This window comes from Formica exsecta, unplaced genomic scaffold, assembly GCF_003651465.1.
Source record: "Formica exsecta isolate Colony F162 unplaced genomic scaffold, ASM365146v1 scaffold196, whole genome shotgun sequence".
Taxonomy (NCBI): domain Eukaryota; kingdom Metazoa; phylum Arthropoda; class Insecta; order Hymenoptera; family Formicidae; genus Formica; species Formica exsecta.
The window spans coordinates 153446-170577 of NW_021849259.1; the positions used below are offsets into that span (position 1 = coordinate 153446).

General features: G+C 38.9%; 2 protein-coding genes across 3 annotated transcripts; both read right to left on the reverse strand.

Moving 5' to 3' along the window:
* Positions 1–410: 410 nt before the first annotated feature.
* Positions 411–3551, reverse strand: LOC115234174 (inositol polyphosphate 5-phosphatase K-like). Its single transcript, XM_029804973.1, has 9 exons — positions 3179–3551; positions 2931–3053; positions 2777–2857; positions 2546–2693; positions 2309–2484; positions 1996–2223; positions 1728–1884; positions 1470–1647; positions 411–1386 (listed from the first exon to the last, which is right to left on the reverse strand). The coding sequence occupies exons 1-9, from the start codon at positions 3202–3204 to the stop codon at positions 1187–1189; spliced, it is 1317 nt and encodes a 438-aa protein (XP_029660833.1). The 5' UTR covers positions 3205–3551; the 3' UTR covers positions 411–1186.
* A 276-nt stretch (positions 3552–3827) lies between these two features.
* Positions 3828–12796, reverse strand: LOC115234173. Of its 2 annotated transcripts, none has more exons than XM_029804971.1 (6): positions 12084–12796; positions 10546–10779; positions 8350–8513; positions 7763–8163; positions 7096–7173; positions 3828–4358 (listed from the first exon to the last, which is right to left on the reverse strand). In XM_029804971.1, exons 1-6 carry the CDS (start codon positions 12444–12446, stop codon positions 4216–4218), a joined length of 1383 nt encoding a protein of 460 aa, XP_029660831.1. In that variant the 5' UTR covers positions 12447–12796; the 3' UTR covers positions 3828–4215. The 2 variants fall into 2 exon arrangements, with proteins under 2 accessions (XP_029660831.1, XP_029660832.1); XM_029804972.1 differs by lacking the exon at positions 3828–4358 and adding an exon at positions 6650–6815.
* Positions 12797–17132: the final 4336 nt, after the last annotated feature.

Here is a 17132-nt window from a genome sequence, read left to right on the forward strand (position 1 = left end):
TATATATATATATATATAGTTATATACGAACAATAACTAGATATTTACGTCGATAATATATCATTTATATATTTGTACTTATACGTCGCATTCCACATCAAATTCGACATGATACGTTGACATACACCCATCGTATTCCCAATAAGTTGCTAAATAAGTTTAAATTCGCATGCAGGACATTCCATTGAATATAGCACGTCAAAATGCGTTTATACGAAATTATTAGTTTGCTGCATCGACGTATCGCATCGAATTCGATGGAATGCGGATTTTATACAGCATTGAATGTGATTACCGCATTATTGCTTCCTTCCATGTAGCTTGCATATTATTTATTGTCGCATAGTAAGTATTAATTTATTGAATAAACGCGTAATCATGGAACGATAAGGCAAATGAGTCGAGGCGGATAGAAAATACTAATATCCTTTATTTGCATCCCCTTTTTAAAACCACATATAATATATATATTTATTTAAAATCCGTGCCGATGCTATAAAAATAAAATAGCATGAATTCACACAATGGGCAGTACGAGTCACTATAATCCACATTTTCCACTGAAAATTTCTACAACTAAGGAAATAAGGGTCATGATATGTCACACGCACGCATTCGTACGCACTGATTAACCAATTAATGCTCAGGTGATAAAAAAAGATAATTATATAATATCATCTCCTCCATTTTTTTAATAACGCGCATTAATGGATCGAAAAAGACCTCGCGTGCAGAAAAACTTGAGGCAGTGCATTCACTGCAAGCTGCAAACTCTAAAATGTATGACTCTTATGCCGCAACGCACTCTAACAATAAGTGGCAAGGCTGAGAGTTGAGAGTACGAAGACCAGGTACCAAAAGTATCATTTACATCCTACGTGCAAAGCATCGTGCTTTCTCGAGATGCTTTATAACTGTATTTCAATTTACTATATCGTGTTATAAGCACCCTTTGTTTAAAGGCCATATTTCTTGACATACTTAAATTTCCTACTCAAAACGTTATCACAATTTCTAGGAAAGATTGTAGTCGTTAATAAGATGTAATAAAAAGTCAAGCCAACAAAATATTTTCGTCCATCTACGATAAAAAATTGTACAATGCCAGATATTTGGTCTCTCGATAAAAGAATTGGTGTTCACGTACTTGAGTCTTCAAGTAAACTGATTCCTCGCTATAAAATATTTACATGGACGATGAAACGCATGGCTCGATCGAGTTGCGAACACCCGAAAATCCCAAACTGACACCCAAAATCTCGATAAAATCTCCTCGTTGTGCTACATAAACCAGACAATACATTTCTGATGAACGAATCGCTGTATCATTGAAGAATATTCGTTCCGTGCTCGCGTGAGGTTCATTAGGAACTGACGTTGGTTTACCTAAATATCAGGTATTTATTATAAGACATTAAACAGCCCCGAATAATATTAGAAGATGGAGTATAATGGAATGTAGAGCTTACCACGGCCAACATATTCGTAAATAATGTAGTCATCTAAGCTGGAGAAATCGTTAGGAAAGAGACCTATCCAATCCCCATTGCTTGGTGTAAAGTTCCTCTGCAGTTTGTACGATACAAAATTTTCCTCCATTATACACTCTTGAAATTCCACGATGTAGTTATTTACAATAGGTCTGACCTGAAGGAGATTTACTCATTTATATTTATTTAGACAACGCAATGCATAGAAATGTACAAAAGACTGTTGTATCTTTTTACCGCGATATCGAATTCTCCAGTTACAGGTTTGTGATCGGAAACACTATAACTGGGATGACTCTTGTAAGTATGCTGTTCTGCCTTAAGTTCTACATCGTTGTATATATCTATTGCATTTATTTTGTACAAAATCCTATCAGTCCAAGACGGTCTGCGTCTGTGAAATAAATAATTACGAAACATATCAAAATTTATGCACACATTACATGGAATATAAATTTATATTTAAACTAATTGTTATTTCTCTCTCTAGATATGTGCAACTTACTTGAGATCAAATTCTTGGGACTCGAATTCGTATTTGTAAGTAGGCGGGAATGTAATGATGCTTTCATTCAACTCGGCGAAAGCTTGGCGCTCTTTCATCACCATCTGCAACTGATCTCTTTCGAGAAGCTCTTTGAGTTTTTTTTTCTTTACGAGTAAGTCTATCTCAGCAGCGCTTAAGTCTTCTCCATTGAGCCGAAAGTTTAAATCACCGATCCAAAATATATAACTGAAAAGCATATTTCATTACTGTTATTGGGAATGTAATTGTTATGTAATTGTTTAAATAGCATATAATAGAGATATATCTGTACTCATGATATAATATCTTCGATGTATCTGGAGCAGTGAAAGTATGATCTGTTACTATGGTATTGTAATCTGAAATTCTATCAGCCAGCAAATGATCATGAGGAGTCAAATGCGTGTTTACAACACAAATGCTAACTCCATAGGCGTTCATTCTAATGCTCACTGCACCCTTGTTTCCCTAAAACAAAAAAACATATAAGTAAAACAGAGATTTCTATATTGCTATATTGCTCTCTTACCCACATGCCACCAAAACCTGTCTTGGTGTACTGAACTTCCATTAATCTCAATTGTGTTAAATGCTTCCTTAGACAGAAGGCATTTAAAACAAGACCCTGCAACCGTTGTGAACGTATTTTCACATAATCATACTTCTTCAGTACATCTCTGTAAATATGTCAGGAATTATTTTTCATCTCTTATAGATGAATTTACATATTAAATAGTGTGCCGTTTTAATGGACTCGTACCTAAAGGCTCTGGTCCATGGATCCTCAAGTAATATATAATCCAACACTATATTTTGCGGCTGTGATTTAACTTCCTGAAATCTGAAAGAATATAAGCTTCAGAAAGAATGTTCAGAACTAAATCAATTACATCAAGAAAAAAATATAGATATACCCAATAAAGTACAAATCTGGCCATAGGTTTGTTTCGCCGCAAGGTGTGATGCCCAAAAGTTGGTGAAGATCCTGATTAGGATCGGGAAACTTTGTGGCCACATTATACGTGATGAAGTAAATTCTTTATAACGTAAAAGAAGATATTACATTACGGGTTTAGAATACATTATATATATTCTTTGTAGAATATGATAATCTGTCTACAAGATATGAACTGGTTTATATATGACTAAATTTGACATTTACCTGAGCCGTTCCAACGGATTCGCCATCTCTACCAGAGAGAATTCAGGTTTCACTAGAAATTTACGTAATTTCACGAAGAAAACGCGATTTATAACACGCTGACTCCGTACAGTACTGAATGACAGCTCATCGTACGTCAGGTTAGAAACGAGTACGACGTGATGGTCGAGTCCCCCGAGTATTCACATCTACGTACCTTTCACCCAGCAATGTCGGCCGCGAGGAAACTGCCGTTCAACGAAATACGTCGCGAGTAACATCTGTACGTTCGATCTGGTACGTCTCTATTACGATGTCATGTTGTTGACAAGTAGAGGGAAGACAAACTCCCTCCAATATCGCTAACGCGTCCACGTGACACGTGACGTCAGCATGCGCTTGTCATTATGCACGTGCGGCAAATCACACGTGCAATCGATCGCGATCGAATGCGACTCTTGTCACGAAGGGATATTCGGTTAGTGCCGCATCAGCTGATAATGACGGATCCTCTTACGAATCCGAAATCGATCTCTTTTAACGAAATTTTATGCTTGGAATAATTACAGAATTGTTTTATACTACAGAATATTTAATATTACTTTCAAATTTCCATTAATTAAATTAGAATTATTTTTATTGAAAAAGTTGATGGCACATTTTTTCCAAGCATGTCGTTAAAAATATCAACGGCAAGTATTGAAAAGGCAGGTAGATCTTGTATAAAAAATGTATCATACGTATGTTTATTACATTGGTCTGGAAGTAACGCATACATTTCCAGCTTTTTGCATCAGTGATTTACAACATTAGACTCACTAATTACTCGCGATGAATATGTCCATTAATTTTGGCGATAATCATCTGTATTACAAAAACTTATATAAAGGATTTATCGCTTCAAGATTTTTTTCTTTCTTTCTTTAGACGCTCAAGTGGAATAATGATATATATTGTAATGAATTATTTACAGAGCAACGAGAAAACAATAATAGTTTGTCACATCGCAATCTACAAAAAAACGAGACTTATTGTCATCGATAATAAGATTCGCCTTATCAGTACATCATTCCGGGATGAGCTGCTCTCTGGAAGAACACATTGGGATTGGCCGACAAGGTCGTGTAGAGATTTCCGGCATCCTCTGGCCTCAAGTACATACCAGGTGGCAAGACAAACGTCTCCATCGGTCCATGTACATCTGTAAATAGCATAGATATATATTCGCGTGTAAAATAATTACCCTGTTCAACAAAAAAATGACTTTATTTCGAACACCGGAACCGGGCTATACCTGTTTTTTATAGGTTTTTGGACTTTACCAGATAACTTTTAATTATATTTATTTAAAGAGAAGAGTTTTTTAGATCGCTCAATACGAATTCAATGTCAAAATTGTCAAATTCAAAATGGTGGACTCAATATGGCGGATGTCAAACCTTAACAAATGTTTAGATTGCAATCTAAACATTTGAGTCCACCATTTTGAATTTGACAATTTTGACATTGGATTCGTATTCAGCGACCTAAAAAAACTCTTAAGTTTAAGTAATAATTGAAAGCTATATTTAATAAATCGTCAATGATCACAGCTAACTTCTGCAATACACCCCATATTTAACCATGGATATCTTATTAACTATAACCGACACCAAAAATTCCTTTTGAGGGTTGAAAGTCCTAACAACATACTTTATTTCGATTGTAATAAAACTTCTCCAGTACGTCACATATTGTAGCTATAATATGACAAAGTTCGTGAAAATAGCCCTTTTTTGCAACTTTAATTGCAAATTTCTCAAAATTCTGACGCGATGGAGCAATTTAACACAACCGGATTCGTGTTCAGCGTCCAAGAACCTATAAGAAACGAGTAGTCCTGTCCCGGTGTTTTTTTTTTGTTGAACTGTTTCCAAAAAAAAAAAAATTGGAGTTGATCAGACATCTGGGACAAACCGCCCATCGTCCCGATTCAGGGGTCCCCCGGAAATGAATTATTAACCAGTATCGGATCAGAGGAGCGCGTATCCGGTCGTAACTTTCCGTGTGTGGAGAGCGCGTGTGACTATTTTCCATTCTCGATCATAAATTATTATAATATCTATAGACAGGCGAGATATCCCATCCGTCGAAATCGCGTCATGCAAAATTGGGACACGAAGTGCTCGTTACGCCTCTCGCTCTAAACGCGGCTGTAATTTAAATCGTCGGCGTAAAGTAGGTCTCGTGGCTCTCGCAGCTGTCGTTACAAGACGATTACGCGAGTTGGTTCTCGCCTCGACTAGAGTAGACTAGATGGGTAATTAAATTCGGTTTTCGAGACGCACGTGATAATTTCTTTCGACGTAGTAGTCGGAAAGATCTTCCTCGGAGAAACGGAGTTACTATAGTGTAAATTTGCGAATGCTTCTTTTTTTAATTATCTTTTTAATTTACTTTTCTCTTCTTTTGATCAATATCACACTTTCTTATATACGTTCACTTGTAACGTCTGTCGCATGCGCTACGAAATGATGACAATGTAAAGGAAACCACTTGTCAGCGAGACGTCGTGCCTCGCGTAACGAGCGAGTTATTCTCGAGCTCGAGGAGGCTAGCGACCTTTGCGTCGTAATACCTTGCGTATTTCACGCCTTGCACGTAATAATGAACTTTACCGTAAAGAAAGGTGTCGTCAGAGGCTGGGCTCGTGAGACGCATATCGACGAGTGCGATATTCCCGAGAAAATATGTTTCACTCTCTACGAGAAGCGGAATACGCTTTAACGAATTCGTGGGCGAAAGTTTGCGATTTAATTTCTCGAAAAGATCCGACCGCGAATTTCGCTAAAGCCGCGTATATACCTATGGGCACGCGCGTGTCCTTAGCGTAAAATGCGTATGGCGTGGGTGAAAGTCATCCGGCTATGATTTACGAGCCATGGTCTACGTAGTACATGGTGTACGCGCACGTTCGAGAAACGATCGTGCTCGTATCGATCCACGCGTCCATTAAGTGGAGCGATAAATATCCTTCCACGTTGCTTTTACACGGGTCTAATATCTTCCTTTTATTCTTATATATTTGTTGCTTTTATTTGTAACGCGTTGAGTAACGAGCAAACGTAACGTCACGACCTCGTTACAATGATGCGTTCCCTTCGAATACAGCTGAATAGGATCTAGAAATCTTGTTTATGTACGCTCGCGCTTTTCCATTATGCGTCTCTAGAAAGTGTGAAACTCCCGCTTAAAACGGGATTCTCTCTAAAAGAAAACACATCTAGAATGTCGACTCTCGGACGCGAGAAGACGAGGAAGGCCTCGCGGCAAATCTTTGTCACCGAGTTGGCTCTCGTTTCACGAGAGGATCCAATCTCTCTCTCCCTAACGGGATTTATATTCTCCCTTTCCTCTTCCCTTTCCAACATCGTGCGTGTAACGATGTTGACCTCCGCCTCGGACTTTCTCCCTCTTTCCCGCCGTCGTCTTTCCTCTCTTTCGTTCGTACCTCGAGGTGAAGGTCGCCGAGGGCGTCAGCGTGACGGAGTCACGGAAAAGTTTCGGGCCAGGAAATGCGCGGGCAGGAAGTGTCGAGATTTTACGAACCATGCTTGCTCGAGACTTCTGTGCGAGTACTCGACGTGCGAAAATATTTATATTTGATCACGTTTTTCAGCTAGAAATAAACGATGAAACTTTAATATATTATACATATTAATATCAACTAATAATAAGGTTTGTCATTATATATGACGTCCCGATCGGGACAAATTGATACGCTTTTGTCAGAGCCTGTTTCCTGCGTGACGCGAAGGACACCGACGAGGTATCCTAACAAGAAAAAAATGCAAGTACCTACGGGGTCGGCATACGACGACACACAGGGCAGTTTTGCATACGGCACGTAATAATAACCGGCCTCAACTGATTTTTGAAAATAAATAATGACAGCTTACCGTCCGAGTATATTGGACTTCCTCCGTGCCTGCAGGCGCTGCATCCGGGTATCCCGGACGAGACCAGCGCGACTCGATCTGTAATTAGAAGTTTCCACGTTATGGTAATCTCAGGGGAAGCGCGATTACGCGAATTACGCTACTGTAACCGTTCATTTTAGAGCACGTCGTTTTAACCGATTGCAACCGGTTCATCGTGATCGATTTTAGTTTGCTATCTGTATTCGCGATTACGATTTAAGAGGATGATCTCTTCTAACCAGAGTTAACCGTTATAGGTGTAATTACAATCGAGTATCATCTATAGTGAGAATTGTTGGTCCACTTTTAAAAGCAAAACACACGTCTCGTTTATTTACTTTCTCCTTCACTCTTTTATTCCCGTTTTACGCGTCGCCGATTTCGTCGGTCGTGACCGCATTTCCGTTATTCGGTGCGATTACGTTGTCCGATTGCGTTTAGCGGTGACCTGAAGATCTTTCTCGCGGTATCGAGCAAACGAATCGGAACGACAATTGCTGAAAGCTCCGAGAAACGTAATCACACGATGTGAGCATGATAAGAGAAACTTGGATTCGGTAAAAAAAGAGAAACGTCAAGATGATATCTATTATAGCGTCTCTTCTAGCGTTGGATCTTTTTCCAAACAACTTTCATTTTCTTTTACCGGCACTGTGATAATGCATCTTCCTCTTCAAAGACGTCTCCGCGGGCTTGAAGTGAAAGAAGGAGGGTGAGTAGCCGCTGCCGGGAAGGGAGCTAAGGGCATCGTCGCGGTCGCGAATGACAGCTGCGGGACCCTCGCGACCCAGGGCGGCCAGTTGGCGTCCCTTCGGCAGGAACATCGTGAGGAAGACGAAGAGCGACGTGGCCAGGAGGCCGTAGGCCAGCCAGGCCTCTCGATCGTCCTCGCTGCCGGCAGCGAGCGAACCGATCCCGCTGGAGACCCAAATCGGCAACGAGAGGCCGACCGCCAGACCGATGAAAGCTGCCTCCCGATTATTGTCCCGGACACCTCGTGCCCGGACAGCCAGACAAGCTACTGCCACCAACAGCGCTCCGGGATACCTGGAATTTAGCAACAACTGTGGAGAGGACGAATCTCGTTTAGTTAAAATGTGAGTGTATAAAGATCATTTATAGCTGTGAAGATGATAATTTGAAAAAAAAAAACGGATAAAATAATCAGGATGTAAAGTATAGATTACAGAAAGAGGATCATAAGTGGCATAAGTTTCATTCGCAAGAGTTTACCCGAGGGAAGCCACTATCTGTCCGAGTGGAGTCTTGCAGGAGGTGGACGAGCTTTGGCCCGTTTGCTGCTGTTGCTGCACCTGGATCACCGCAGGTGGTTCGCCGTAAAACCATTGCCCGACAATGGCCACCTGCACCAACACTGCGAACACCAGCACCAGCGCCTGCAGCAGCAGAACCAGGACAAGAAAGAGCTTCTTCATGTGCACGATTACTTCCTTTCTACAAGATTCACGCGGCCGTCCACCCCGCGTCGATCGGCGCTTTAATTAAAGGTGAACGTCCGACGGTGACATCCGGCCGGCGTGCGTTCTTTTAACGCGCACGTGTGGAATAATACGCTTTTTACCAAGTAATATGGACGATAAAGGAGCATAAAACACATGGAATTAAGTTTTTATTTTCCTACGATATATTATATTCACTTTATCCTTTATGTCAAAAACATGAAAAGATTGAAGTATAACTTATAATTGCATCTCTCATGTTAATTTTCGCTAATTAAATTCCTATTAATGTCACTAGCACGCGTGTGTCAACCAAACGTCAACCAAATGATAAAATAGTGTTCTTAATTACTCGAGTATAATTATATTTTGCCTCTCAGTGGACGGATCGTTTTGATGTCACGTGTTTTTAACGCGCTAAAAAAAAAAAAAGATTTTTCTACGATCGTAAATGATCCACCGACATCATCATACCACGATAGGTTGGAGCACGTCGAACGTGAAAAATGAATATTCCTCCGGAAGGAGGCCTCCGCAGGGCGAGAAGCACGAGGAGAGTGCCACGCCTGTCATTCAGCGTGTGCGCCAACACAAATGCCGCGATAATTATCTTCGTGGTTTTTCGCTCACGTGTAATTAATCGTCGTATGTACGGCGCGATGACGCAACGAAGGGTAAGAAGAGTAAACGGAAGAGGAGGGAAGAACGTTTGAGACCCGTTCGCGATATACAAATGATCGTGCGAGATGAACGTCCGGACTGGCGAGACGGAAAGATCGACGGAATTGTCGGTGTAAAAAAGACGGGTGAAATTACATTACGGTTTTCATTTTTATATGTCTCGATGCCTGCTTTTCATTAGCCTCGTAAAGTCTTATCAATGCTCATCTTTACAAGCATCCTGAAATTATCCCGCCTTATCCGGTCTCCTTTAAGGGGACTAGATGGTCAAAAAATCGATATTTTTTTTATTTTTCGAAACTGTTATGTTTTCCGAGTGAAATGCTGTTTGATTTATGTCAAAATTCGCAAAATTGCGGATTTGGTAGCCAAAGCTCAAATTCGCATTTGTTGTGTGTAAAATGTGTGGTGAAAATATTATGCTGCTGGAAATCATTAGACAAGATATGTGTAAAAAATCATACTTTAAAATCTTTCAAAACTTTAAACATGTTTTTCTCCGTTTTTTATTTTCTTTTCGTTTTGCAATGATAACTTAAATACAGCAGCTTAAACCGACTTGAAAAAAATTGAGCGTATTCACAATATGTATCATTTCGGACTGAATCTCTAAAAAGTCTGTGCAAACTTTAGTTTTTGAGAAAAAAATCAAACAGCTCTTTTTTCGATGAAAACCGAACTTTTAAAAAAAAATCGCCATTTTATAGTCATTTTAATAATTTTGTTCTGATATACCGGTGTATTTTAAAGAATATTTTACAAGGAGGTCACATTTTTTATTTTAAATCAAAATTGCTGCAAAACTTGTTTAAAAATCCTTTTCGATCAGCCATCTGCAGCGCCTATGGAGTTTTAATGCATATTCTCAAATAAAAAAAAATTGTTTTTATTGTTTATGATCCTAATAAACATCATTTTGTTAAAGGACAAATCTCGATTTTAATTTATATGTTTGTAATAAATTCCCAGAAATAAACTTCATTTTCGACAAATCTGACTGCCTAGTCCCCTTAACTAATATATGGGGATTTCTCTTTTTAATTTTAAATTCGCCATGCTAAATGTATGTGTATTTTGATAAGTTTCCAATATTCTATTAAAGTGATTATCCACGTGAAATAAATTCATAAAGATATGCCAGCATTTTTTCCATATTATACTTACATCTAAAATATTATGACAGTCTCGAAATTTGTAAAATAAAAAATTCGCCAAGTTAATCAATAAATGATTTATGATTCTAGAACCTACTATAATACAATAGATCATTCGTATCGAAGGCGCTTACCTGATAAGGCGCCGGCAGATAGACACCGCTGTTCAACGAGAGCAGGAAGACGCATTTGACCAGCAGGGCGGCGAACACGAGGGCGGCAGGCAGACCCACTAACCGGAAAGCGGCGCAGGACAGTGGATTTTGGCTGAGGGAAGCTGCAGCCGAAAGGCCCGCCAAAAGAAAGAGGCCCAGAAGTAGCGTCTGTCCCAGAAACAAATGTCGTCTGTTCGGAGCCGTCGATCTGGCCTGAAACACGGGGTGAGTGCCATTAAGTTCTGAAGCAAGTTAATTTTTTTGCATAAATTTGTTCGCGTTAATTTTTCCAATTAAAGTAATGCAACTTGTTACTCATTTACGAAATTTAAAAAATATTTAAATTGAGAAAATTAAAAAAATATTTAACATTCTGTACATTTTTTACGTAAAAAATAAGAAAAAGAAAAAAGGAAACAAGCATTTCCATTAATAAATTTCTGTATATATAAGATGCAAAAATAATTTATTTTTTTCCTAAAACATTTCGCAAAAATCGCTGTTTTGATTATCAATTAAATTTTAATTATCGAGTTAATCATTTTCTCTCAATACCTGTATTTTTGAACTGGAAAATCCCGCAATTTCGACGTTAATCGATCTGATAGTCGATGAAATGTGTCAGAAGGTGTGACCGGGAGAAATCGGGATTGGTCGAACGCGGATGCAAACTGAGTCTAGGTCTCAGCGAAATTCTGTATTGACGTTGTTTATTGGAGCTTATCGAACGAAAACGACTGATAGTGGGTCGGTGCGAGATTGACGAGCTCTATTAATTCCGCGATCGCGGCCGCGACCGTTCGAGCGATAAAAGCCCAGCCAATGTTTCCATTTCACTCGGAGAATATCTGTTCTCTCTTCGATGTAAAATTTTCTAAAATTCGTATCTTCGTATGATCGACGCGAAGAGGTGAACCTAAGATCGCACGATAGTGAATTATATTTATTACTCTCCAAAATAAAACCTCTTCCGAGTAGTTAATTATGAATTTAGAGAATAGATAGTAAAAGTAGCAATCGCACAAAAGGATTACATAATAGATATATGCAATAGAAACTAAATAAAATGGATTGGAAGAGAGATGGACTCGTGCTGTCAAGATGTAGTAACGAAGAAATAAAGAAGTAAATAAAAAGATAATTATACGAAACCCGAAAATCAAAAGGCGTTACCTTATATACATAATCAAGTATTTTAAACAAAAAGGAGAATAAAAGAGATTGTGAGATTGTGAGAAAAAAAAACGAAAGCAGGTGAGAATTCAGATGAATAATATGAGATTGAATTGAAAGATCTGATAGATAAATTCTCGAGATAATCTATGGAATGATTAAGATCAAGCGCGATATATCGCGGATCATCATTCGCGAGGCAGTAATTATAAGGATACCTAACACATTGAAGATACCATCGTTCCGGTGAATGAGAATTCCGTAGATTCACGGAGCCCGTTAGGAATACATTTCGAAAAACAGAAGCGTCAACGTCCTTATACAGTGGAGAGAAGAGGACCCACCTTGAACAATACAAAGACCTCGAAACTGGCCATGAGGAGCATCGACGCCGCGCTCAGCGCGGCGAGGGGCAGTGCCCAGGGTCGTTGCTTCAGCAGGGACTTCGGGGTCGGTCGCATCTCCACTTCCTGGCTCTTCCTGATGCCCGGCGGGGGTGACCTAAAGACGGTCACCGTCCGATTGGGAGCCGGCACGCTGATGACGCTCGCCACGCTCGCCAGGCCATGCTGCCCGGTCTCGGACGGCACCAGGAAGAACTCCGTCGAGAGCTCGTAGTCCCGGGAACGCGGGGTTCGGGCCGCCGTCAGGCCCGGCCAGCTGACCGTGGCCGTGGCCCACGACAGGATGATCGGGCCCAGCCTCATCGGCGGTTGTCTCTGATCTCTCGCGTGTACGTGTGCGTGGATTCGTGCGTGCCTGCTCGCGCGCGTGTACGTGGTGTAATTCTGATCGTCCTCGTCACCGGGATATCACGCACCGTCTCCTGCGTGCGCGCATCCTTGCAGTCACGCATCCGCGAGTCAGGCTTCACCGGCTGCGTCTGTAATCATACTCGTAATTAAACGACACCAGAGGCTGATCAATCCTTTAGAGCCGTCGATTATTTTATTTTTCACGTCACGCGTGAGTTGTGTCTTATCAACAAACGTCTTATCTAACATTAACTGTCTTCGCAAACGAATAAAATTTGTGTTAGGGATGTTTTGGCTGTACAATAGTAGCAAAAAACTGTCAAAATTTAAAAAGAAAGCATTTTTTACATTTATATTGTTTGAAAAATTAAATAGATAAATCCGGATTATAAAAAGAATTAAAGTATCACAAAATAATATGGTTTTTAATTAATTGATCTTTGTAAAAGAAAATAGTTGTAATTAATATTTTTCTTAATTTATGACAAACACTTTTGATCGTGAATACCCCTTGAAATCAATTGCAAGAAACAAAAAAAAAACAAATAATTTGCAGAAAGAGAGAGAGAGAGAGAGAGAAAAAGATAATATTTTTCTACAATTTTTAATAAATAATTTTTAAACGAGTAAGTGGATCTAAATCAAGTTTTGCACAAATATTTATTACAGTTCTCTTAATATATTAAAAAAAATTTTTATTTCATTGGCAATGTTTTTCCCTTGTCAAATTTGTCAATAAGTGCTACAATACACGATTTTCCATAAGTATCAATACTAACTTTAAACTTAAATAATTTCCAAACCGTTAAGAGAATTGTGCTCAGATTTTGCAAAAGAAATATTAGAACAGTTTACGAAATTTTCATGTTTTTATCATTGTTTTGATATATGACATATACATCCTTAAAGATTGGAAAGAATGAAGAGCAAGTTTCGACACATAATTGCATAAAATTTAATTCGCTCAACGTTTAAGGAAAGCATCTCCGGTTTTTCCCTCCGGGGGAGGGAAATTCTCATCAACTAAGGAATGTTGGATGGCATTAATGATTTACAATCTCTTTCCGCTGCTCTCGCGTGTCAAACTCGCTTGATTTATGACAAACACTTTTGATCGTGAATACCCGTTGAAATCAATTGCAAGAAACAAAAAAAAAAAAACAAATAATTTGCAGAAAGAGAGAGAGAGAGAAAAAGATAATATTTTTCTGCAATTTTTAATAAATAATTTTTAAACGAGTAAGTGGATCTAAATCAAGTTTTGCACAAATATTTATTACAGTTCTCTTAATATATTAAAAAAAATTTTTATTTCATTGGCAATGTTTTTCCCTTGTCAAATTTGTCAATAAGTGCTACAATACACGATTTTCCATAAGAATCAATAGAAACTTTAAACTTAAATAATTTCCAAACCGTTAAGAGAATTGTGCTCAGATTTTGCAAAAGAAATATTAGAACAGTTTACGAAATTTTCATGTTTTTATCATTGTTTTGATATATGACATATACATCCTTAAAGATTGGAAAGAATGAAGAGCAAGTTTCGACACATAATTGCATAAAATTTAATTCGCTCAACGTTTAAGGAAAGCATCTCCGGTTTTTCCCTCCGGGGGAGGGAAATTCTCATCAACTAAGGAATGTTGGATGGCATTAATGATTTACAATCTCTTTCCGCTGCTCTCGCGTGTCAAACTCGCTTGTGTGACTCGGCCCGTTTATGTGTGTACGCTTAAGCCTTTCGAATATTCTCAATCATATCATCTCAGTGCACATCGGGGCTATCAAAAAGATGCAACTTTCCTCGAACGCATCGTATTCCGACGAGACTCGAGATAACCGCGCCCTTCGTCTTAACGCGATTTATCAAAGGTGTTCCGGATCTTTTAGACAATATATACGTAATATCCCGATCAGGTCACGACCGAAAGGAGCGGGAAGGCAAGGAAAAAGATCGATGGATCGTCGTGTTAATGATCAATTAAGCCGCTTCTCGTGACTTACTCTATAGAAGGTAGGTAGGTACGAGCGATCTATATGCGCTAACGCGCCGTTAATTGCAACGCTGTTAATTACGAGCCTGCTCAATTGCGCTCGGAAATCCTATAGAAGGTAGGTAGGTACGAGCGATCTATATGCGCTAACGCCGTTAATTGCAACGCTGTTAATTACGAGCCTGCTCAATTGCGCTCGGAAATGTATTTGAAACATATAATTCACAATCATTGGCCAATCAGATTACCGATGCTTGCAATATAAAAACAAAATGTGTGATCAAAGAGAGAGTTTTTGAAAAAATTCCCTGAATTCGAATAAAATTCCATGAGAATTCCCTGATTTTTCAAGGTAAAAACGAAATTCCAGGTTTTCTAAGTTTTTCCAAGGAGTAGACACCCTGTATTGACTTTTCTGGCATTTTACACATGTTTTTATTGATGCTTAAACAGCACGTCAGTATTTTTATATTGCTGGTACAATAAAATAAAAAGTAATTTCGCGTAAAAAACGAAATTGCAACCGTCGCTCTCTGTCCCAAAGAAGCTGGACCCATCACCGTAAAAGGAGGGAAGCGTATTCGGGGTTTCGAGATTTGAAGGTTCGGTATTTATGTTTCCTGTCGGCTATCTGTAACATTGTTGTGAGATGCGCTTTTTCGCGTGCACAAGTGCGACCATAAAAGAAGCGCGCGTAAAAATTCACCGCGTATTCTTGCTCGCGTGTCTCGCCGTAAATCGGCCCGTGAAAAAGGGGGACCGGCGATTTTTTTAAAAATCGAGGTCCGACAACCGCAACTCGTGCGCCGAATTATCCTCGAGTATAGCGTACGATAAAAGATAAAACAGCGGATGCATATCGTAAATGAATCTTACTACTATTATATTTATTATATTTATTTTTACAATCGATACATCCTTGGATAATTCGCGTTCGAACTTTTCCTTGAACGAAATAATGAAATTTTTGATTATTTATTTAAATTATATTTGCAGTAAAAAATAAGTACTTTTAATTGTATCTCGATACCAATTTAGTTATCAGTTTCGTCACATAATTGGTTTCGCTTAATTCCACATAATTTAATCGGTAAATTTAATTCAGAGAGGAAAAACGAGCAAAGGGACAATTCCGCCTTTCGTTTCGATGTTTTGCGAAAGGGAGATTCGCCGCGTCGGCGACATTGTTGAGCAGAAGAGGCAAGAAACGCGAGAGAGGTATGTTAGGCGCTATTGCGGCGTGGCCGACGGCGACGTACGTACGGTTTGTGTCCGGTTTTCGAGACAAAGAGTTCGTCGAACCCTGGGCCGGGGCTCGTTCGATCGGCGACGCGGCTACCGAACGTGCCGCGTGACGTGCGACGCGTGCACCCACGTGCGATCTTAACGTGCGCTACTCGCACGTGTCGCACATGACTGAGAATTGCAAGGAGATGAACGACAAGTTTTCGATCGCGAGGAGGATCGATCATGTCGTGATGATGGTTCATAAAAAAAAAAAAATGATTGTTCTAAAATAAATTTTTAAAAGTTTTTAAAAAAATATTTAATATGGTCTTAAATAAAATTTAAGATTACACATTCCTGTGTTTCGTTACGAAAGAATCGAGAATTCGAGAGCCAGTTGAGGAGAAATATGGAGTCTTCGTAAAGAGTATCGGAAAACGACTCCTTTCAGAGTGTCGCCCGGAGTGGTGACGTCTGGCCACACCCGGCCACTTTCTCCGCCAAAGTCATTCCAGTACCATAAGTTACTACCCTTAATGACGCAAGCTGCCCACGCGATCTAGCGTGTTGGTGCTCCGGCGCGTTTTCATTCTGGACGAACCGCGAGAGGTAAAAACGAAAATTAGGGCGCAAGAAAGAGCAATTAAGTCGCCGGTGGTGGGCAGGTAGCAGATTACCCGATCCGACCCTGACCGAATTTCGATAGTTATTTCCGAAATCCTTGTCCCTGAAAATACTCAAAGTACATATTTCGCGGAAGAAATCAGGTTGAGAGGAGCTCCTCAACGTATTACATTATCGTGTGTAATATTTTATATGGATGTACATCAATAAGGAATATTTTTAATTATAGTTTTTAATTTAATTATACTTTACATTGCTTATTCAGGGTGTCTATTCCCTGGAAAAACATGGAAAAATCCTCAGGGAATTTTTTTATACCTAGAAAAATCAGGGAATTTTCATGGAATTTTGTTGGGACCCAGAGAATTTTTTTAAAAATTTTCTTTTTGATAATTTTGCTCTTATATTTTATAAGCAGTAGACAATTCGCCAATAAGCCATGTTGTGAATTATGTGTTTAGAATATATTATAAATATATATCTATCTCTGTTTATATATTCAATGTCTTAACATAATATTAAATATGCAACACATATTCTTTATTTTAATTTTTAGTGATAAAATATAAAATTATTATGCAAGTTAAAAAATTTTATTTTAACGAAAGCTATTCAGTTTTATTTTCAGTACATTTGTAAATCTAGAACTTGCTTGAAACTTAAGTAGCTTTGTGTTTTTCCTTTGTACGAATGAAAAGCATTAGAAAGCGCGTACAATAAAAAAACTTATTTTTGGAAGTTGCATCAAAAAATATTTTAAATATTTTCTTTATCTGGGAATTTTGATAAA